We start from the raw sequence: 24,051 nt of genomic DNA, 5'->3' as shown, positions 1-24,051 counted from the left end.
TTTTACGATTATCGCTTTCCTGTAATCACTGCACTCAATCAATAACAATGAAGCTGCATCTTCATTACTGTAAAGCAAATAAATGTAGGCCAACCATTACCATAAAGGGAAATAAAAGAAACCTTTCGTCTACAATGCCTACTCAGTTAGAAAGCTAGCTGTTATGTTTTGGGGTGAAATGCCAACAAAAGACAGACACAAATCCAACACATGAATAGATAATAACTGAATGTCAACCGCCCATGCATTAGCCTGTGCAAACACCATTAGATCTGCTTGCATTCACAAGCTAGTGTGTCAGAATAGTCATGGCTAGTATCTGCTTGGTATTACTCACTATTGTCTTAGTTGGACATATACTCGCGGACGGGCAAGGTAAGTTTTTCAGTAATAATCATAGATAAAGTAATTTAATGCTCTGCATGTGATTGTGCAGTGTGTAATACTGGAACTGTAATGCTAGTAGAAGGTGAGTATGGTTTCCTTATGAAAGAGTATGTCCAGTACTGCCATGATGGAGAATGGCATTGGCTGTGTGCTGGTGGTGGAAGCTGGGCGAGAGTGGAGGCCAATGTTGTGTGCAGACAACTGGGACTCAGCGGCCATGGTATATGCTAGTTTTGCTTGTTATACATGTCCTTGTTCACAATCCTATATCAGGAGCCAATAAAGGAGGAAGTACAACAGTACCAGCTGATCAACACCCCTTTGCCTACTTCATAATTGGTGGCACATGTACTGGAAGGGAATATGATATAGGAGAGTGTAAGGGCATTAGTTATCCCAGTACATGTGATGATAATAGTAGAAAAGGATGGGTAGACTGCCAACCAGGTAAGAGTTTGTTAAAGTTGATTACTGCATGTATGAGATAATTATACAGCTAATTGCACTAATGGAACAGTGAGGTTGGTGGGTGGTTCCACTAACAGAGAGGGACGAGTGGACGTCTGTACACAGGGACATTGGGCATCCATCTGTTACAATGAAGATCTAGAACTGGCAGGCATCATTTGCAAAATGTTAGGATTTCCAATGCAGGGTAATAAAATGTACAACACCATATTTAAAATGAAGTTTAAATGTACGAATGTTTATACAGGAGCAATGGCGAAAAGTACTACTTCTATTGATCCAAAAGTTAACTGTACAGTGACAGATGATGGCACCACCCTGAACTGTGTAGACACTATACAGTCGCACATATGTGATATTCCAACAAGCTGGAAGTGCTATAATTTTTTCCTCAGTAACAGAATTCTAACGAAAGTGAATGAGAGTTACAATGGGACATTCCTAAAACAACCAAACGTAAGCTCACAAGATCCTAACTACGATACTGTGACCACAGGAGATGAAGCCGTTGGTGATTATGCTGTCATTGATAATTTCAAGCCCAAGCCGAGAACACTCCAGATATCCAACCCACACCAGTGACGGTGGAAGCCAGTAATTAAGGAGAAAAGGAGTTAACAGTCATGACTATAGTTGCAGAGACGCATAATACAAGCAACTTATATACGAAACTAAAACATTTGTGTATGATTAATTATTATATAAAACTGATTGCATGTAAATGCACAATAACATTAATTAGTTCAATTTATACTATCGCTCTTTAGGCCATCTGTGAACCGAACCATTAAATCAAAACAATAAAAAATGTCCATTCAAGGAACTAAGCAAATGCCTAAACATACAACCAGACTGGATTTTGTGTACACATTCCTAAAGTCACTGTATTTACAGATTTATCGAGCTAAAAAATACTTGTTTGTCTGTTTGAAATTACAACAACTGCTGTTCTTCACTCTAATCCAGCGTACTTTGAGAGCTGTACACTAACATTGTTCAGCTATTAGTTACAGTCAGTCAACACACGGTACACATGCACACACATTACACAATGTAACACAACCATTACAATAAAGGGAAAAAAGAAACCTAATGTCTACAAGGCTTTCGCTTTTATTCAATGCTGTTATGTTTGGCTGGACTATGACAACAAAAAGACCAGCAATCGTACACATAAAACTAATAATGTCAACCACCCATGCATACAGTTGCTTGTGCACAGTGCTTAACAAGATCTGCTTGCATTCACAAGTGTGTCAGAATAGTCATGGCTAGTATCTGCTTGGTATTACTCACTATCGTCCTAGTTGGACAAATACTCGCGGACGAGCAAGCTGGCGGTAAGTGCTTTACAGTAATAATTATCGATGATTTTAATGCTCTATAGGTGCAGTGTGTAATAATGGAACTGTACAGCTGGTAAGAGGTTTCCTTATGAGAGAATATGTCCAGTACTGCCATGATGGAGAATGGCATTGGCTGTGTGCTGGTGGTGGAAGCTGGACGAGAGTGGAGGCCAATGTTGTGTGTAGACAACTGGGATTCAGCGGCCAAGGTATGCTAGTTTTGATGATATCATCATACATGTCCTTGAATTATCACAATCATCAGAAGCCAAAAAAGGAGGAGGTGGTACAACACCAAAAACTAATCCACCCTACTTTATGTTTGGTGACACATCCTGTGCTGGAGGGGAAAGTAGCATAGGAGAGTGCAACATTCATACCAGTCCATGTAATAAAAGTAATAGTAGAGCAGGATGGGTAGAATGTCAACCAGGTAAGAGTATTAACTTTTGCATATCAAAGTTAATGCTGAGTGCTATACAGCTAGTTGCACTAATGGAACAGTGAGACTGGTGGGTGGTTCCACTATCAAAGAGGGACGAGTGGACGTCTGTACACAGGGACATTGGGCATCCATCTGTTACAATAAAGATCTAGAGCTGGCAGGCACTGTTTGCAAAATGTTAGGACTTCCAATACAGGGTAATTCACAAGTCTAATTAAGATGAACATTAAATTTATGTATATGTTGATACAGGAGCAATAGCGAACGTTACTAGATCTATCTCTTCTATCGACCCAAAAGCCAACTGTACAGTGACAGATGATGGCACCACCCTGAACTGTGGAGACACTATACAGCCGCACATATGTGGTGCAGGAAGCTTAGTTATCACATGTCAAACCTTCAGCTATGCTGTACATACTCTAGCAACACCCACAACCACTTCCATGGAAAATTACCAGGCAACAAGCCCAATCACCAGTGCACTAGGAGCAGTGATTGGACTTCTTGTACTACTAGAAGTAGGGACAGTTATTGTGTGGGTGGTTTGTACCATCACAAAGAAGAAAAGACTCTCAAGCTCACCAAAACAAAGGTATTAAATTACAAATTGTTAAAAATGTGTCCTATTATTTGCTATAACAGAGCTCTATTACAAGTGAATGAGAGCTACACTGACACAGCTCCTATAGAACCGAGCTACAGTTCACTAGGTCCTAACTACAATACTGTGACCACAAGCGATGAAAGAATTGATGACTATAATGTCCTTGATCACAACAGGCCCAAACTGAAACCAACCAACCCACCACCAGTGAAGGTTGAGGCCAGTAAGGATGAGTTTTTCAATGCAGAGGAGCATATGTACGCAGCCGTCAATAAGAAGCATGCAACAATGGTCGGAGGAGAATAAACCTTGTAACAACAGTCATAGCTATAGTGTGCATACAGATGCATTATAAAACTTGAACATAATGTATAGTGTGCATGTATCATAACACTGATCGTACGATAAAACCGTTTAACGGAATGATGTGAAGGTATAAAATAAGCTGTTGAATAATCAATTAATTATAGAGAATATAAATACTCTATGTATAGTGCACCAAACCGAGTGTCTCAGTATGTACGTATTCATGCTATAATACTACTACAGTTTTACAGCCAAACATGCACATCTAAAAAGAAGGCAAAGAAATGAAGGCAACAAAAAATAGTAAGTGCATTTTTTTAAAATACTGATTGTCTTCTATATACAGACACAACAATGTGTATGCATGCAGCAATGACCTATAGGGGAATATAATAGCAAATAGTACAAGTGGTAAAAGCGTTACCGTACATGGAAAGCACCTCTGTCTAATTTACTATGTTTGCATGCATTGAACTATACCAACCAAACAGACAAATGCAACACCTAAAAACTATCATCAACTCCATTATACCTTGAACCTACTTAACACTGCACGATCATAGGTATAATTATTTACATGTATAGATCTGTTTGCATTCACAAGAATATAGTCATGGCAAATATCAGTTCGCTGCTTGTCACGCTTGCTTTGGTTGGACAACTATCGGCGGACAAGCTCGGTAAATATGTATATATACTGTAACTTAATCCTCTGTGATACTTTGCACATGCAGCGTGCAATAATGGAATTCTACGTCTAGTACGTCTTGATGATCAAGTGACTAAAAGCTACGTCCAGTACTGCCTTGATGGAGAGAATGGCGTTGGCTGTGTGGCAAACCATTTTCCCGAGTGGAAGCCAACGTAGTGTGTAGACAGCTCGGTTACAGTGACCAAGGTCAGTGACTGTTAGCATTGCTCTATATACTACAATACAATACTACTACTTACGTGCAGGAGCCACAAAAGGGTTTAATAGGAATCTAGCATCGATGTCTATCAGTGGCGGTTTCTTCAGGTTCAATTTCGGCTCATGTTCTGGCAGGGAGAATGCATTAGCAGAGTGTGAAAGAATTGAAGCTTTATCTAATTGCAACAGTAATCAACAAGGATGGGTAAAATGCAATCCAGGTCGGCTATTATCTCTAAAACTAGTGGTAGCTATCTATAATAATTATAGCTGATTGCACTGATGGAGCCGTACGACTGGTGGGCAGATCCAACATAAGACAAGGACGAGTGGAGGTGTGTCAGAACCAGCGATGGGGTACAATGTGCTACAACCAAGTACTAGCTGGACATGTTTGCTCTCAGCTAGGATTTCCAAGCCAAGGTAAGAACCGAGTATGATCAGGTCAAGCAAACATTTACATACGTAAAGTATACGTTTCACAGCAGCAGTGTCAAACGTAATCAGCACGACAAGCCCACAAGTTAGTTGCACCATGGATACCAACAATAGGTTGAGCTGTGGGAACATCACTGACAGTGGGTTATGTGCTCGAGGTTTAGCCGTTGAGTGTCCATCGTTCTGTGAGACATGTCCTAACTCATCGACATTATGCATGGCACCCTCTGACATAATCGAAGATCAAACTACCGCCAACAGCAGTGATCCACCAATCCCAAGCAGTAGTATCTCAACCAGTGCTGTACAGAATACAACCATGCATCCAAGAAGCCCAATCACCAGTGTACTAGGAGTAGTGATTGGGCTTCTTGCACTACTAGAAGTAGGGACAGTTATTGCGTGGGTGGCTTGCACTGTCACAAGGAAAAGGAACTCAAGTCCAACAAAACAAAGGTATAATAATTAATTACATGTATGGAGGTGCTATAATTGTTTGGCTCAGTAACAGAATTCTAACAAAAGTGAATGAGAGTTACAATGGGACATTCCTAAAACAACCGAACGTCAGCTCACAAGATCCTAACTACGATACTGTGACTACAAGCGATGAAGCAGTTAGTGACTATGATGTCATTGACAATTTCAAACCCAAGCCGAGAGCACTCCAGATATCCAACCCACCACCAGTGACTGTGGAAGCCAGTAATTAAGGAAAGAGAGGTTCGGAGTAACAGTCATAGCTAGTGTGCAGAGACGCATAATATTACAGAATACGTAACTAATTATTACAACCTATGTGTGGAATAATTATGTACAGAATTCCGGCATGCTGAATACTATAATCAGGAGTGCATGCACTAGCTCCTATACTATGGTTGTTTATAGGCCATCGGTGAATCATCCCTTCAAGAAAGTAAAGAATTGTGTAAACATGCATGCAATATACATAAATTATAATAACAATCAGGTCGCATTACCGTGTTCTAACTATGTTTCAGTATAATTATGATGTTAGATCTCATACAAATGGACCAAATCCTAGCACATTAGCAATTTAACATAAATTATATAAGTTTTTGAGAACTGTATACTCAGAACACTTTTCTATTAGCTACAGTCAGCACACAGTATATACACAATGGCATAATTATATGCACACTTTGTTATCAGAGTTATGCCCTCAGGGCACGAGAGAGGATGTGACTTAAAGTAAACAAACATGCAGGCTAACCATTACCATAAAGGGGAATAAGAAACCTTGTGTCTGCAAGGCTATCAATGCCTACTCAGTTTAGACCGCTGTTTATGCTTGTGGGTGGGTGGGTGGACTATGACAACATAAGACAGGCAAGCATACTACCAAATTAATGTCAACGTCATGCATTAGCCTTTGCACAGTACCTAATAAATCTACTTGAATTGTATCGAGAATATATAGTCATGGCTAGTATCTGCTTGGTATTACTCACTATTGTCCTGGTTGGACAAATAGTCACGGACGGGCAAAGTAAGTGCTGCTTCAGTAATAATTTGTATAATATGGTTGTGCAGTGTGCAATAATGGAGCTGTAAAGCTATCTGAGGAAGGAGGTTTATTTCCGAATGAAAAGTATATGTCCAGTACTGCCATGATGGAGTGTGGCATTGGCTGTGTACTGGTGGTGGAACATGGACGAGAGTGGAGGTCAATGTTGTGTGTAGACAACTGGGACTCAGTGGCCAAGGTATGGGATATAGATTATATACATGTCATTGAATTATTATTACAATCACCAGGAGCCAAGAAAGAAGGTGGTACAGCACCAACAGCTAATCCACCCTACTTTATGTTTGGTGGAACATCCTGTAATGGAGGGGAAAGTAACATAGGAGAGTGCAACATTCATACTAATATAGTACATGTAGTGATAGTAATAGTAGAGCAGGATGGGTAAAATGTCAACCAGGTAAGAGCATTCATTTTTGCATATCAAAGTTGATACCGAGTGCTCTACAGCTAATTGCACTGATGGAACAGTTAGGTTGGTGGGTGGTTCCACTAACAGAGAGGACGAGTGGACTTCTGTACACAGGGACATTGGGCATCCGTCTGTTACAATGAAGATCTAGAATTGGCAGGCACTGTTTGCAAAATGTTAGGATTTCCGATGCAGGGTAATAAAATACACAACACTATATTTAAGATGAAATGTACGTGTTATACAGGGGCAATGGCGAAAAGTACTAACTCTTCTATTGATCCAATAGTCGACTGTACAGTGACAAATGATGGTACCACCCTGAACTGTGGAGACACTATGCAGCTGCACATATGTGGTGCAAGACGCTTGTCTATCACATGCCAAACTTTCAGCCATGCTGTACATATACTCTAGCAGCACTAGGAGCAGTGATTGGACTTCTTGTATTACTAGAAGTATAGGGACAGTTATTGCGTGGGTGGATTGTACCGTCAAGGAAAAGGCACTCAAGTTCATTAAAACAATGCTATAATTGTTTCCTCTGTTACAGAATTCTAACAAAAGTGAATGATAGTTACAATGGGACATTCGATCCGAACGTCAGCTCACAAGATCCTTACTACGATACTGTGACCACAAGCGATGAAGCAGTTGGTGACTATGATGTCATTGATAATATCAAGCCTAAGCCGAGAGCACTCAAAATATCCAACCCACCACCAGTGACGGTGGAAGCCAGTAATTAAGGAAAGAGAACACTTCTTCAGAGTAACAGTCATAGCTATAGTATGCAGAGACGCATAATATAGTACGAAACTAAGATTGTTACATGCAGTCATAATTATATTATGCGTACTCTGAAAACTGTACAAACTTTGATATCCTGAGTTTACAGTAGTTTATGTGTTACCGTATAGCGGGTAATTTTCGTAGGTGCAAATTTTCGTACGAACTATCCTTCAATTTTCGTACAGAGTTCTAGATTGAAATAGTGACGTTGAATCAATGTACCAGACCAATTTAGCAGTTTTAATTTTTGGAGATGCTCTACTGATAAGAAAAATACGAAAATTTCCACCATACGAAAATAACCCGCTATACGATAATTGTCATTGTGGTTATCATTACCAATCTAGAACTCATGCCATTACACAAATATTCAGAACACTCTGCACACTGTAGTGCAAAACACACAATTTTGTGTAATGAATTATGCCTCCAGGGCACAATAGGGGTGTGACTTATAGACAGTAAACGCAAACAAGCCAATCTATTACCATAAAGGGAAATAAGAACTTAACTTTGTTTCTACAAAGCCTTCACTTTCATTCAACGCCTACTCAATTTAGAAAGCTGTTATAATTATGCACTATTGTGCCATGCTTAGCCTGTGCAAACACCATTAGATCTACTTGCATTCACAAGTGTGTCAGAATAGTCATGGCTAGTATCTGCTTGGTATTACTCACTATTGTCTTAGTTGGACATATACTCGTGGATGGGCAATTAAGGTAAGTTTTTCAGTGCAATAAATCATTCATCATTATGACTATATGATATGATTGCAGTGTGTAATAATGGAACTGTAAAGCTATTTGAACGTAATGATAATTTGGCTAAAAGATATGTCCAGTACTGCCATGATGGAGAGTGGCATTGGCTGTGTGCTGGTGGTAGAAGCTGGACAAGAGTGCATGGAGGCCAATATGTTGTGTGTAGACAACTGGGACTCAGCGGCCAAGGTATGTTATAGTTCCTATACTCATGCCGTTAATTATATGATTTCATCATGATTAGGAGCAATTAAGAATAGTAGTACACTCACAGTAAATGGACCATATTTTATGTTTGCTGAGTCATCTTGTGATGGAGGAGAAAGTAACATACGGGAATGCAGGGAGAGTATATATTCACCTACTACATGTGCAAATGATAAGATAGGATGGGTTGTATGTCAATCAGGTAAGGGCGACTGGCAATCATTTTGATACTATTATGGCATGGCATAATACTATACAGCTAGTTGCACTGATGGAACAGTGAGACTGGTGGGTGGTTCCACTATCAGAGAGGGACGAGTCAACTTCTGTGCACAGGGACATTGGGCAACCGTCTGTTACAATGAAGACCTAGAGCTGGCAGGCACTGTTTGCAAAATGTTAGGACTTCCAATGCAGGGTAATGATGCACAAGATTATTTAAGAAATCTACGAATGTTTATACAGGGGCAATGGCGAATAGTACTACCTCCTCTATTGACCCAAAAGTCAACTGTATAGTGACAGATGATGGCACCACCCTGAACTGTGTAGACACTATACAGTCACACATATGTGATATGGCAAGCTTAGTCATCACATGTCAAACTTTCAACTCTGCTGTACATACTCTAGCAATCAACGGAACATGCCCTAGTCCACCTGACAATACACCAGACTGCAACTGCAATCCAGCTATCCCTAGCAGTAGCCCACCCAGTACCACAACACCAGCGTGCACTGACACTCACAGTAATCCACTAGGAGCAGTGATTGGACTTCTTGTATTACTAGAAGTAGGGACAGTTATTGCGTGGGTGGCTTGTACTGTCACAAGGAAAAGGAACTCAAGTTCACCAAAACAAAGGTAATTCAAACATTGGAGGTGCTATAATTTTTTTCCTCAGTAACAGAATTCTAATAAAAGTGAATGAGAGTTACAATGGGACATTCCTAAAACAACCGAACGTTAGCTCACAAGATCCTAACTACGATACTGATCACAAGCAATGAAGCCGTTGGTGACTATAATGTCATTGATAATTTCAAGCCCAAGCGGAGAGCACTCCAGATATCCAACCCACCACCAGTGACGATGGAATCCAGGAATGAGAGGACTTCTCTATACAATACTAACAGGCGTAGCTAGTGGTGTATCATACAAACACGTACCTTAAATTAATACGAGATTATTACTATACATCAATTATTTTATAACACTGATTGTACACAATATGATTTGTTCACGATGATTATGCTGTTTAAACTATAATTACTTGTGGTACCAATGAAGTAAAAAATGAATTAAAACATATTCCCTCAAGGATCTATAACCATAATTATCATGTTATTGACAGTTAACTATCAGACAGCGTATATTCGTCTTGTACCATTGAATTGGCTCTACAGTCACTGTATTCACAGATTTATCCAACTAAAACTGTCCACGAAAACGAAGCAAACAGTTCTGGCTGCAGTTGTTCATCGCTCTATAATGGCTATATCGTGTTTGATAGAATCGACATAATTATTATTGTCAAAACACTCTTGTGTCTACAAGGCATTCACTTTCATTCAACGCCTACTCAGTTTAGAGAACTGTTATGCTTGATACGGCAAAAGACAGACAAATGCAACACATGAAAGCAAATGTATTGAATCATAGCCAGAGTACGTATAACAAATAACCAGCTAATAGATTTGCATTGCGAATAGTCATGGCTAGTATCTGCTTGGTATTACTCACTATTGTCTTAGTTGGACATATACTCGCGGACGGGCAAGGTAAGTTTTTCAGTAATAGATAAAGTAATTTAATGCTCTGCATGTGATTGTGCAGTGTGTAATAATGGAGCTGTACAGCTAGTAAGATATGGTAGTTTCAATGAAGAGTATGTCCAGTACTGCCACAATGGAAAATGGCATTCCCTGTGTGCTGGTAGTGGAAGCTGGACGAGAGTGGAGGCCAACGTTGTGTGTAGACAAATGGGACTCAGCGGCCAAGGTATGCTAGTTTTGCATTTCATCATACATGTGACCTTGAATTTCAGGAGCCAAGAAAGGAGGAAGTGATACACCAAGAGCTAGTCAACCCTACTTTATGTTTGGTGACATATCCTGTGCTGGAGGGGAAAGCAGCATAGGAGAGTGCAGAATTCATACCAGTAGTACATGTAGTTATAATAGAGAAGGATGGGTAAAATGTCAACTAGGTAAGAGGATTAACTTTTGTGTATCAAAGTTGATACTGAGTGCTACTACAGCTGATTGCACTAATGGAACAGTAAGGCTGGTGGGTGGTACCACTAACAGAGAGGGACGAGTGGACTTCTGTATACAGGGACATTGGGCATCCATCTGTTACAATGAAGATCTAGAGCTGGCAGGCACCTTTTGCAAAATGTTAGGATTTCCAATCGAAGGTAATAATGCACACGATTATTATTAAGATGGATGAAATCTACGTATATGTACATTATATATACAGAGGTAATGGCGCAAAGTACTAATTCTTCTATTGATCCAAAAGTTGATTGTACAGTGACAAATGATGGTACAAAACTGAGCTGCAAAGACTCAGTGCAGATGCCTACAAGAGGCCTGGCAAGCTTAGTCATCAAGTGTCAAACTCACAACTATGCTGTACAGAATACAACCAGTGCACTAGGAGCAGCGATTGGACTTCTCGTACTACTAGAAGTAGGGACAGTTATTGCGTGGGTGGCTTGTACTGTCACAAGGAAAAGGCTCTCAAGCTCACCAAAACAAAGGTATTCAATTTTACTATACACAAGTTGCTAACTTTGTCTTAAATTATCAGAGTTCTAACACAAGTGAATGAGAGCTACACTGACACAGCTCTAATAGAAGAACCAAGCTACAGTTCACTAGGTCCTAACTACAATACTGGGACCACAAGCGATAAAGGAATTGGAGGCTATGATGTCATTGATCACAACAAACAGAAACCGAAACCATCCAACCCACCACCAGTGAAGGTTGAGGCCAGTAAGAGTGAAGATGAGTTCTACAATGCAGAAGAGCATATGTACGCAGCTGTCAATAAGGAGAAAAAGAATAATGTTGGAGGAGAATAAACTTTGCAACAACAGTTATAGCTATGGTGTGTAGAGACACATTCATCATACAGACATCTTAATTTAGTAGCTATGGTTCATACAACCTTGTGCATGCATAATTATCATAACACTGATTGTACAGTAATCACAATACACAGTAAAACCACACGCAGTCATAAATGTCAAAACAGTCAAAGAATACACTGGTAGAACATGTTATTGTGTTTTCAGGGACTGACAATAAACAAACGTATCATTTGCTGTGTACAGAATAAGTTCCATTGGCTATGCAGTCACTGTACTCAAGAACTCATTGTAAAACGCTTTCTATCAGTTAAAAAATATGAACTGCTGTGGAGTGATAGGTCTGTGTTAATGGAGTGTGCAGGGGATCTATACCAGGACCAATATGCGCTTACCTATAATAGTGCCTAGGAACTGAATTCCAAGAACATCATTTGGACTGTATATACATTTTATACGTTGATTGAGAATCCAGAATTAACCAATAAGATTTATTTAGACACACATTACATTACTCCAACCACAACTCACATTACATCAATGTACCAATTACTGAGACACATGATAAAGTATTCAATGGTAATTAACTATACTAGATTTACTAAAGACTGATTACAAACACACACAAATTACAAGGTCTCTACGAGTCACATGATGCAGTATAAAATATAATACACAAAATTAATGTTCAGTTTTCTCAATGCTTGAGTGTGGAGTGCTCCTCTTCACACAGCCACACCTTGCTGTCCGTTTTGCTTGACATTGGCACTTCGTAGTTACTAGCTTCACTGTACATACTGTCACAGCCTGCCCCCTCCACACCCTCGCACCTTCCACTCTCCACTACATAGTACTTTTGTTCCTTGTCTATAGGATTAAGCTGATTTGAGCAACGATTAGTGTTCTAATCGCATTCCAGTATTGAGTAGGTGTGGTCTTGTTTATTGCCATTGGGAACTTGTTGGTAGGTGGGTCCACTGGAGCTGTATGCATTGTGTAGTTCCATGCTTGTATCGTATACTGGGTTGTTCAGTTGTCGTTGAATTGTTATAGTTTATCGCCACTTATATACAAACAGTGACCTTAACAGCTAGTGAAACCTGAAACAGGAAGTTCCATAATAGTTAAGGCGACACTTTTATCATTACGAAGCCAGAGCCCAGAGGTTGGGAGGTAGACAAAATTAATTGTGCCAATGCTACATACAGCCAGGCACCCACAAACACAGCCAAAGCTGATCTGTCTCCACCGGTGAGGGAAGAAATCAGTATGAGAGAAGAGGAGTTCTTCATTGCCGAGGATCACACCTACGCAGTAAAAAAAAAGAAAGGCAAAACAGCCGCAAAAGAATGAAGACACCAAGACGGAACAGAGACCAATTACAATGAGCTATCCTACAGCTTTTGTATCAAGCAGCAACGAGGCTCTGATCACAGACACTGAATCAAATGGACCAAATCTTAGCGTCAGAGATGAATAATAAACCGTATTTTGAGAACTATACTAACTATTATCTACAGTCAGCACACATACAATACAGATATGCGTATACACACATGCACACTTTGTTATCAGAGTTATGCCCTCAGGGAACGAGAGAGGATATGACTTAAAGTAAACAAACATGCAGGCTAACCATTACCATAAAGGGAAATAAGAAACCTTGTGTCTACAAGGCTATCAATGCCTAGTCAGTTTAGAAAGATGTTTATTTGTGTGGGTGGGTGGGTGGGTGGGTTGACTAAGACAACAAAAGACTATGCATTAGCCTTTGCACAGTACCTAACAAATCTGCTATGGAGAATATATTATATAGTCATGGCTAGTATCTGCTTGGTATTGCTCACTATTGTTATAGTTATACACACACTCGCGGACGGGCAAGGTAAGCTAGTGCTTCAGCATAATACTTTAATGATCTGTATATGTTTTTGCAGTGTGCAAAAATGGAACTGTACGGCTAGTAAGATATGGTAGTTTCAATGAAGAGTATGTCCAGTACTGCCATGATGGAGAGTGGCATTCCCTGTGTGCTGGTGGTGGAACATGGTCAAGAGTGGAGGCCAATGTTGTGTGTAGACAACTGGGACTCAGCGGCCAAAGTATGGGATATAAATTATACATGTCATTGAATTATAATTACAATCACCAGGAGCCAAGAAAGGAGGTGATACAACACCAACAGCTAATCCACCCTACTTTATGTTTGGTGACACATCCTGTGCTGGAGGGGAAAGTAACATAGGAGAGTGCAGAATTCATACCAATAGTACATGTAGTGATAGAGCAGGATGGGTAAAATGTCAACCAGGTAAGAGCATTCATTTTTGCATATCAAAGCTGATGCTGAGTTGCTATACAGCTAATTGCACTGATGGAACAGTGAGACTGGTGGGTGGTTTCACTAACAGAGAGGGACGAGTGGACTTCTGTACACAGGGACATTGGGCATCCATCTGTTACAATGAAGTGCTGGCAGACACCGTTTGCAATATGTTAGGATTTCCAATGCAGGGTAATAATGCACAACACTATATTTAAGATGAACTTTAAATGTACGAATGTTTATACAGGAGCAATGGCGAAAAGTACTACTTCTTCTATTGACCCAAAAGTTGATTACAGTGACAGATGATGGCACCACCCTGAACTGTGGAGACACTATACAACTGCCACCTATACGTGATGTAGGAAGCTTAGTCATCACATGCCAAACTTTCAGCCATGCTGTACATACTCTAGCAGTACTAGGAGCAGTGATTGGGCTTCTTGTACTACTAGAAGTAGGGACAGTTATTGCGTGGGTGGTTTGTACTGTCACAAAGAAAATGCACTCAAGTTCAACAAAACAAAGGTATTAAATTACATGCATGGCATGTGCTAGAATTGTTTCCTCTGTTACAGAATTCTAACAAAAGTGAATGAGAGTTACAATGGGACATTCCTAAAACAACCGAACGTCAGCTCACAAGATCCTAACTACGATACTGTGACCACAAGTGATGAAGCAGTTGGTGACTATGATGTCATTGATAATATCAAGCCCAAGCCGAGAGCACTCCAGATATCCAACCCACCACCAGTGACGGTGGAAGCCAGTAATTAAGGAAAGAGAGGACTTTTTCAGAGTAACGGTCACTAGTGTGCAGACACGCATAATACATGAATACATCATTACAACCTATATATAAATTATAACACTGATTGTATAATAATTTGTTCAATAGTACAAAATTACGGCAGCTGAATACTATATGGCTGTTTTGGCCATGTGGATCAAAACATATTCCCTCAAGAAAGAATTGCGTAAGCATATACAACAATCAGGCAGCATTGCCATGTGTGTATAGTATACATTCTATTGGCTCTGCATGAATGCAGTTGCTGTATTCAAAGATTCATTGTCTGTCCACAAAGGATGAAATTACAAATGCTGATGTTCGTCCCTCTAATGGATCTAGTGATGACTATAGTCCTATCTGTTCATGTGCATGTATATACTCGCTGAAAATTTTACGAGTTTAAATTACTTCGGTATCCTGTATTTTATGTGCTAATTGTCATTATGGTTATCCATGGAACCAAGAGAGTAGAACTCTTGCCATCACACAAACAATGTTCAGAACACTCTGCAGTGCAACACACAGTACACACACCAAACAATGTATTATATAGGGGTGTGATATAAAGTAAACAAATAGAAACCTTGTATCTACAAAGGCTTCACTTTCATAACGCCTACTCAGTTCACACAACTGTTGTGTTTGTGGGTGAACTATGACAACGAAAGACTGGCAAATACAACACATGAACGTATTACCCAAACTAAGTCACAACAAGTGTAAGCATTTGCAGTACTCATTAGATTTGCTTGCATGCACAAGTGTATGGAGAATAGTCATGGCTAGATCTAGTATCTGCTTGGTATTACTCACTATTGTCCTAGTTAGACAAATACTCGCCGACGAGAAAAGTAAGTGCTTCAGTAATAATTATTTATTATAATAATATGATTTTGCAGTGTGTAATAATGGAACTGTAAAGCTATTTGTGGCAGGAGCTTTACTTCTGAATGAAAAGTATGTCCAGTACTGCCACAATGGAGAATGGCATTGGCTGTGTGCTGGTGGTGGAAGCTGGACAAGAGTGGAGGCCAATGTTGTGTGCAGACAACTGGGACTCAGCGGCCAAGGTACGTTACAATTTTGCTCGTTAATGAATTAGCTATCACAATCTTATATCAGGAGCCAATAAAGGGATTGATACTACACACTGTACCCCAGCGACCACCCACACACACCTCCACTCGTCCCTCTCTAGTCGTGGATCCACCCACCAGTCTTGTGGTTCCGTTAGTGCAATCTTGTCAGTGCATGAATGAATTACATACAAGCAGTTTGGTAATAAATTCACCTTTAATACAAGTCACTGCACCATATGTTTTATCGTCTCCTGTACAGGACAATCTGGGGCAGGAGTCTCGACTGGTTCTGCTACATTCTAACAGGCTTCTTTCAACTCCATTACATACAGGATGACTGAAATGAGGTGATGTTGGTGGAGATGAACAGACTGCACCTCTTGTAGCTCCTGTATACATCACATCAAAATGTATGCGACATGCTTAGTAAATAGCTTATACCTCTTTCAGAATAACCTATAGTTGTCGACAAATTACGTGCGGGACAGCAATGGATGATTTTGCTGTTAACCAATTAACGGCACACAATGTTTTCCACTCTCCATTGTCACAAAACTGCACTACCCCTTTTACTGAGTCATCCATTTCAAGTGGTTGGTCTCTGAATCGAACATCACCATCGAAACAACCTGTATAAAAATACAGCTTTCCTCATACATTATAGAGCGATGCATGTGATAGTATAATTATATGTAATGTTATTACCACATGTAAATCCAGCTATGTGGTTGGTAGATGATGATGAAGTGACAGGACCTCCATTAAAAGCACTCAGTTAGGTTCTGCTCATTCGCATTGCAGGCTGGCAACGTTACACAACTTGTAGAGTTTACTGATACCTCCATGACTTGAGCTCCTGTATTCACAGTTTCAACTATACCTGTCTAGAACAATTATTGTATACGTATACCTTGAAAATCCATACCATTCTGCTTACAAGCCAGTTTTGCATGAGTGATAGTCCAGCCAGAATAACATACGCTGGTCCATTTGAACCCCGATGATGAAGACTGACAAATACTGACTGAGCTATCAGGATTCAACTCGAGCTCACCAGCGACAGTGCAAGTATCTATAATTATTAAGATACACGTGAAATACAAACAAATTCCATTCACCTTGTCCAGTCCCTTGTGTTATGAATGCAGCCACTAACACAAAGATTAGCATACTAGCCATTGTAGAACATGCATCTAACTTGCAACTAAATAGCTAAATATTGCTCAACCACAAATATCCCCCCCCCCCGCAAATCAACAGAGACTGATTAATTAACATAATTAATGTGTTAGCAACTTATAGTTTACATAGCCACTTATTATATCAACAATGACCTAACAGTGAAACCTGATAACAGGAATTTCCGTATAGCTATACAAATACAATTAAAATTGCTGGTGATGGTGTGATGGTAGCACTCGGTCTAATGGTTTCTTCACACAAATCTAAGTCTTGTTCACTTATTTGCTACATCCTGGCATACTTCAAAAAGAGTAACGCTATAAATCCATATATGTAAACATGTTGCAAAGAATTCCAACAATACATGCATAATATAACTTTCTTGATTCTACTAGTTGACCATAAAAAATAGTATTTTCAGAAGACGATCGAGTGATACAGTTTCATTCTGTGTTGCTATTGACTACTGATTGGTAGACTTGTTATGTTTATTGCAAGTTCTATAGCCATAATTATGTTATAATGAAAACAGTCCTTGAATTGTATCGTGTTGGACTGACAGTTATTTTTGAGCATGTTACAGTTTCAGTACATGTATTCATTTGAGGATATAAATGTGCGCAGCCTTATAATTATTATTGAGCAGTGTCGAGTCACAGTGGATATTTGTACATTCACAGGCTCGACTAACCATCATGCCAGCACTATTACAGCGGCATTGGGAGCAGTTATTGGTGTTCTAGTGGTCCTTCAAATAATCACTCTGATTGGTTGTGGTGTTGTTGCTAGGAGGAGAAACACTAATGGCAGCTAATGTGTAAATCAGTTATTGCCCACCTTTTAGTTTATTGCTATAATAATGCATGCAGTTCCACAGGCAGAGGAACAAATCGTACGTTCTTCGAGGCGTGATAGAACATTGCCTAGTATATACTGTCCAGCTCAAATGGAGAATAAAAAACCTTGTGTCTACAAGGCATTCACTTTCATTCAATACCTACTCAGTTTAGAGAACTGTTGTGTTTGTGGGTGACTATGACAACAAAAGACGGACAAATGCAATACATGAAAGTAATTATTACTACTAAATTAACAACTTGCAGCATTATATAGCTTGTGCACAGTACATGTAGACTATACTTAAAAATTACTGCTTACATGCACAAGAGTATAATTATAGCTTGAATTAGTCATGCGAATATTATCTCAGCACTACTAGGTCTAGTCGCTATTGCTTTAGTTGGACAACTCTCTGCAATAGCACAAAGTGAGTACATTCACTATATATAATATAGAGACTGATATACAGAAACATGGCATGCAGGCTGTAATAGTGAACATGTTCAACTGTCACTTAACACAACGGACAATAGAAGCTACGTTCAGTACTGCATTGATAGTACTTGGAGGACTCTGTGTACTAGATCGTGGTCGCGTGTTGAAGCGAATGTTGTATGCAGACAGCTAGGCTACAGTGACCAAGGTATGCTACAGAGCACACTATACCGTAATATAATTATTATTTCAGGAGCCATAAAAGAGGTGACTGACTTTGGGGATATTCATATGGGAAAGTTCTTCATGTTCAATCAATCTTGTGCTGGTGGGGAGAATACATTAGCAGAGTGTAAGCCAACAACAACATTGGAACACTGTCGCCGTTTTTATATGCGTGAAAACAACAGACAAGGATACATTCCAGGTAACGTGATTTCTACTAAACCTAAACTATATTATTATTATAGCTAACTGTACTGATGAATCCCTAAGACTGGTGGGTGGATCCAACATAAAACAAGGACGAGTGGAGGTGTGTCAGAACAAGCGATGGGGTACAATGTGCTACAACCAAGCACTAGCTGGACATGTTTGCTCTCAGCTAGGATTTCCAAGCCAAGGTAAGAAACTTATATTCACAGCAAATCAAAGCAATTTTTGTAGGAGCAGCAGCGATGGAAATGAATACAACTGGCCCACAAATTAACTGTAACATCGACACCAACAATAGGTTGAGCTGTAGGAACATCACTGACAGTGGGTTATGTCCTCGAGGTTTAGCCGTTGAGTGTCCATCGTTCAGTGATACAATAGCTACCAGTGCACTAGGAGCAGTGATTGCATTTCTTGTATTACTGGAAGTAGGGACAGTTATTGCGTGGGTGGCTTGTACTGTCACAAGGAAAAGGAACTCAAGTCCAACAAAACCAAGGTATTCAATTTGCTAAATTTGCCCTATTAAAAAAGCAAAAAATTATCCCGTAACATGCAGAATTCTATTACAAGGGAATGAGAGCTGCACTGACACAACTATATAGAACCGAGCTACAGTTCACTAGGTCCTAACTACAATACTGTGACTACAAGCGATGAAGGAATTGGAGAATATGATGTCATTGATCACAAAAAACAGAAACTGAAACCAGCCAACCCACCACCAGTGAAGATTGAGGCCAGTAAAAGTGATGATGAGTTCTTCAATACAGAGGTTCATATGTACACATGCAGCCGTCAATAAGGAGAAAAGGAATAATGTTGGAGGAGAATGAACCTTGCAACTACAGTTATATACATAGCTATAGTGTGTAGAGACACACTTGCAGTCTGTCATCATACAAAGTACTTACATGATTAATGCATAAACCTTTGTGTATGCATCATAACACTGATTGTACAACAGTAATCACAATTCACAGTTGAATCATGAGGTAAAAACAATCAAAGAATGAATACTGGGTCTTCTTGAAAGTTATCTCTAGGGCTGTTGAGCAACTGTTAGAATAATGTTATTGTGTTTTCAGGGACTGACACTAAACAAACGTATCACTTGCTGTGTACAGAATGAGTTCCATTGGCTATGCAGTCACTGTACTCAAGAACTTATTGTAAAAAAGATGAAATTACAACTGCTGATGGCTATAATAATTATAGGGATGACACAGTTGTACAAAATCCAAAAGCTCGATTACATTTTGCTACCATTGTATATGTATCCATGGTGATGTCCGTATATATATGTAGAGTGGACCAGAGGACTAGGTAGCTGCCTGGAGTGTTTCAGGTCCATGATGTTAATGGAATGCGGAGAAGGGCATGCAGGAGATCAGGTGATCTACCAGGGCTAATATACCTGTGTACGTGTGTGCTAACCTCATAGTGTCTAGGAACTGAATTCCAAGAAAACCATTTAGACTGTACATTTTATATGTTGATTGAGAATCAGAACCAATCAGATTTATTTGGACACACATTACATCACCTGAACCACAACTCACATTAGTAGTTACCTCACATCCTTGAGACTGTGATAAAGTATAATCAAAGGAGAGAATAGAAATTCTGAGTCACTAATATCTAACTAAAACACTGATTTTACTAATGAACAAACAGACACACACAAATTGCAAGGTCTCTATAAGACAGTCACATGATGCAGTATAAAATATAATACATGCACAATATTCAGTTTTCTCAATGCTTGAGTGTGGAGTAATCCTCTTCACACAGCCACACCTTGCTGTCCGTTTTGCTTGACATTGGCACTTCGTAGTTACTAGCCTCACTGTACACACCGTCACAGCCCGCTCCCTCCACACCCTCACACCTTCCACTCTCCACCACATGGTAGTTCTGCTCCTCGTCTATAGGATTGAGCTGATTTGAGCGACGATTCGTGTTCTTATCGCGCTCAAGTATTGAGTAGGTGTGGTCTTGTTCATTGCCATTGGCAACTTGTTCGTAGGTGGGTCCACTGGAGCTGTATGCACTGTGTACTTCCATGCTTGTATTGTATACTGGGTTGTTCAGTTGTCGTTGAATTGTTGAGAGCTCTTGCACTTGAGAAGTATTGTACCTGCATCGATACAGAGGTGTTCACTTATTATTGGAACTGAACGTGGACAATGTATACAATACACCTGAATAAAAACATGCTACATGTATATAGTGCTTTCAAATAAAATTATTCAGCTGGTTCTCTTGTCAACAAATAATTATTCATGAAACAACAACACACTCAATGGAATACATATGCTCAATGAACTACTCACTCAGCTTGCTGTTTCTGTGACCTGCGTTTCTCCAATACACAGCAAGTTACAGTCAATCCAATAGCAAGTCCCAGGAGTGCAACCACCAGAAGACCAATCACTCCTCCCAAGGCTGCAATAGGGCTACCAGCATTGTCACAGCTTTGTACTTCATCAGCTAGTGTGATTGTGGTTGGTTCAGGACACGTCTGAAGGGCTTGTTCTATTGTTATTTTAATAACTGAGCTGATAACATCTTGGTATGTCTTGCACACAACACCAAGATCCATGGAATCATCAACAGACTGGTCTGCAATATCCACACAGTGGAGGACACTATTCATTATTACACAGCTTCTTGTTGGAGCTGTTCCATTGCCAAAAGTAGTGACTGCTTCTGAACCTATAACATAATTATTAGATGCACATGGCAACCATCACTGTCCCTACCTTCAGTTGGGAAACCCAGTGTAGAGCAAACAAATTCAACCAGTTGGGAATTGTTTGTTTGAACAGCTCCCCAGCGACCGCCCACACACACCTCCACTCGTCCCTCTCTCACGCTGGACCCATCCACCAGTCTTATGGTCCCGTTAGTGCAGTCGGCTACAACTCATAAACATTATTATACTCAGCTGTTTTTAACAAAATATTTACCTAATAGACACATTATTTCAGGATGACTTTTCTCGGTACCACTGCAGCCACCTCTGCAAGTATCAAAATCTCTTTGGTTGATTCCACATTCTTCAAACGTATTCTCTGTTCCACTACACTTACTAACATCAATGTAATTCAGACCGGTTGAGACAAAGCATGATCGTTCCACACTTGCCCCTGTGGGACCCAAAGAACTAGCAAAGCATACATTGTACTGACAAATGTACCATTATTATTGTAGCCCAGCAGTCTGCAAGCAATGTTAGCTTGATAAGCACGCCATTGGTAGCCTTTCTCACACACAGTTTTCCATTCTTGATCAGAGCAAACATTGACTCTACCATCATCTCGTATCTGTACCTTTCCATTGATGCAGCCTGAGGGAGTAAACTTGCAATCTAATCATAGAAGTATACAAGAACTTTACCTTGAACAGCTTTAGAAGCAACAAAGAGGATTGCAATCAATATCAGAGTGTTCATATCTCACTAGCTATAGTATTATTTAAAGCACTTTATTCTAACTGCCTGTTATTTCTGTAGCTTCCTTTAAATTGCGTAAGTTGCGTTTGCTTTTCAAGTTGACAAACATCAATCTATAAATTATTGTATGAATCACTATATTATGGATTGTCACAACATAATGAAACTGAGTTCCTGAATGTTGTCAGGTTTCAGACAGCAGTTAATGTATAGTGTAGAGGGGATTATGACAGTAAACCTCCCGACTACAAGGGCGTAAAGGAAAAGAGAGCTTGTCCACACCAGGGCTGCTGTCCACACTCAAATCCTTGCGCAGGGACAGAATATGAGCAGCCAGCCCCTCCCTCAAAGCGAACGGTACAGAGCCACTCCCCCCTCTGTTCAATTAGTCAGCCTCTCCCTCCACTTACTGCGCAGCAACCAGCCAGCTAGCTCTAGATGGTGTCTAGACCAGCTCTCTCTTCAGCTATGCCAGGCTAGTCACAAGGCAAGCAAAGGTAAGCTTAAAATAGCCACTCCTATATTATTACTAAACTGGCTTCTTTTTATTTAAATACAGAAGCTGAACTAGTGCTAGTGAGCAAGGCTCAGCCTGAGCCCTAGCCCTCTCCCAGAGTGTCTCTAAAGCAGCTCCTTCTGCAAGCACACAGCAGAATTTTTGATGAACTAGTCTACAGACTACACCCTCTGTCTCTATGTTTTCATTTATGTTATGACATTTTGTTTCTCATGCAAGACATTTTCATTCATCGAAAACACCATTAACTGCATATGTTTGAGGTGCCAATTTATGAGCCATAAATATTATTTTCCCTTGTAGCCCGCAGTTCAATAGTATATGCTGTGGTATATTTTGAGAGATCATGTTGGTTCAAATTTAATATAATTATATTCGGCATGTGCCGGGAAACCCATGCAGTGTGATAAGGTTGATTCGTGTGGTGCATGTGTGTATGTGTGTGTGTTTATTATAATGTAATGCATGTATAATAAGTGTCACTTTGATTTTGCGTAGTATTGTATACACAGCAACTACCAAAAATGAGATGCAATATTCTTTATAATGATCTCGGTTACTGTAAGCATACCTGCATATAGCCTCGATTCCAGGCCGCTGAGAAAGGCCACTATTCAAGGGGCTGGAGTCGAGGCTAACCTGTATATTGCAGGAACTGATTTTTCCATTGAATTTGAACAAACATGATCTCTCAAAATAACAACACCATCGAATACATGCAGTTATATATCAATGGGAGAGAACAAGAGTGCTTTTGGAGAGAATCAATAAGTTATTATTGCCCAGCACGAGTGCAACATGCCATTGCAGCCCTCGGGCATTATGTTGCTCCAGTGCAATAATATGGCATGTTGCATGAGGGCGCCTGCAATAACTAACTTGTTGCCCAATGACGTCAAACTTTTCTGGTTGGCCAAGTTCTTCCCTAATAAAAGACATGTGTTGTGAGTGGATATTATATTATAGTGTATTCATGAATTCCGTAGTAAATTCTTAGGTTTCTTTCCACAACTAATGGAAAGGTAGTAGCCTATAAAAGGGACCAAATGAGTTATTGGGTGGGTGTGGGGGAAAACACAGTGCAAATGCAGTGGAATATATGGTTGCTATGGTAGTGATACAAAATGCTATATACAGAGCACTGGATTGATTTGATCTGCCCACTCACTGGGCAACAACACTTGATACATACACACACGAATTGCAAGGCTTCTATAATTATCAGGTAATCACAATGCAAGTGTACACAATT

At 39.9% G+C, this 24,051-nt stretch overlaps 4 protein-coding genes and 2 long non-coding RNA genes across 15 annotated transcripts in view; 4 read left to right on the top strand and 2 right to left on the bottom strand.

Annotated features, from left to right (window-relative positions):
• The window catches only part of LOC135344131 (scavenger receptor cysteine-rich domain superfamily protein-like), a gene marked incomplete in the record, with an annotated part of 804,697 nt that overhangs the window by 112,511 nt on the left and 668,135 nt on the right, over nt 1-24,051 (bottom strand).
• On the top strand, nt 230-11,908 carry LOC135344176 (scavenger receptor cysteine-rich domain superfamily protein-like). 4 transcript variants are annotated; one of them, XM_064541327.1, is made up of 6 exons: nt 230-375; nt 10,469-10,633; nt 10,680-10,841; nt 10,893-11,051; nt 11,117-11,399; nt 11,450-11,908. In XM_064541327.1, the coding sequence occupies exons 1-6, from the start codon at nt 309-311 to the stop codon at nt 11,724-11,726; spliced, it is 1,113 nt and encodes a 370-aa protein (XP_064397397.1). In that variant the 5' UTR covers nt 230-308; the 3' UTR covers nt 11,727-11,908. The 4 variants fall into 4 exon arrangements, with proteins under 4 accessions (XP_064397397.1, XP_064397400.1, XP_064397399.1 ...); XM_064541329.1 differs by lacking the exon at nt 230-375 and adding an exon at nt 10,277-10,413 and having other exon boundaries at nt 11,171-11,399; XM_064541326.1 differs by lacking the exon at nt 230-375 and adding an exon at nt 10,277-10,413.
• LOC135344212 (uncharacterized) lies at nt 4,120-10,960 on the top strand. Of its 3 annotated transcripts, XM_064541399.1 has the most exons (8): nt 4,120-4,239; nt 4,294-4,457; nt 4,517-4,690; nt 4,740-4,892; nt 4,955-5,363; nt 5,413-6,634; nt 6,687-6,931; nt 10,918-10,960. In XM_064541399.1, exons 3-6 carry the CDS (start codon nt 4,552-4,554, stop codon nt 5,618-5,620), a joined length of 909 nt encoding a protein of 302 aa, XP_064397469.1. In that variant the 5' UTR covers nt 4,120-4,239; nt 4,294-4,457; nt 4,517-4,551; the 3' UTR covers nt 5,621-6,634; nt 6,687-6,931; nt 10,918-10,960. The 3 variants fall into 3 exon arrangements, with proteins under 3 accessions (XP_064397469.1, XP_064397470.1, XP_064397471.1); XM_064541400.1 differs by lacking the exons at nt 6,687-6,931; nt 10,918-10,960 and having other exon boundaries at nt 4,958-5,363; nt 5,413-5,698; XM_064541401.1 differs by lacking the exons at nt 6,687-6,931; nt 10,918-10,960 and having other exon boundaries at nt 5,419-5,695.
• Nucleotides 15,418-19,860, top strand: LOC135344248 (uncharacterized). Of its 5 annotated transcripts, XR_010397379.1 has the most exons (9): nt 15,422-15,705; nt 15,754-15,924; nt 15,977-16,132; nt 16,193-18,382; nt 18,440-18,598; nt 18,644-18,817; nt 18,861-19,013; nt 19,057-19,324; nt 19,385-19,860. It is a non-coding gene; the product is annotated as an uncharacterized LOC135344248 (long non-coding RNA). The 5 variants fall into 5 exon arrangements; XR_010397382.1 differs by having other exon boundaries at nt 15,418-15,705; nt 16,193-18,598; nt 19,063-19,324; XR_010397381.1 differs by having other exon boundaries at nt 15,421-15,705; nt 15,977-16,083; nt 16,193-18,598.
• Nucleotides 20,332-22,368, bottom strand: LOC135344150 (scavenger receptor cysteine-rich domain superfamily protein-like). Its single transcript, XM_064541274.1, has 6 exons — nt 22,228-22,368; nt 22,028-22,177; nt 21,798-21,977; nt 21,591-21,746; nt 21,162-21,543; nt 20,332-20,965 (listed from the first exon to the last, which is right to left on the bottom strand). The coding sequence occupies exons 1-6, from the start codon at nt 22,280-22,282 to the stop codon at nt 20,584-20,586; spliced, it is 1,305 nt and encodes a 434-aa protein (XP_064397344.1). The 5' UTR covers nt 22,283-22,368; the 3' UTR covers nt 20,332-20,583.
• LOC135344271 (uncharacterized) lies at nt 22,551-23,101 on the top strand. The gene is made up of 2 exons (XR_010397416.1): nt 22,551-22,779; nt 22,842-23,101. It is a non-coding gene; the product is annotated as an uncharacterized LOC135344271 (long non-coding RNA).

Source organism: Halichondria panicea, chromosome 11, assembly GCF_963675165.1.
Source record: "Halichondria panicea chromosome 11, odHalPani1.1, whole genome shotgun sequence".
Taxonomy (NCBI): Eukaryota; Metazoa; Porifera; class Demospongiae; order Suberitida; family Halichondriidae; genus Halichondria; species Halichondria panicea.
Note: the sequence above shows the minus strand (reverse complement) of the source record. Positions and strands in the feature narration are given on the sequence as shown.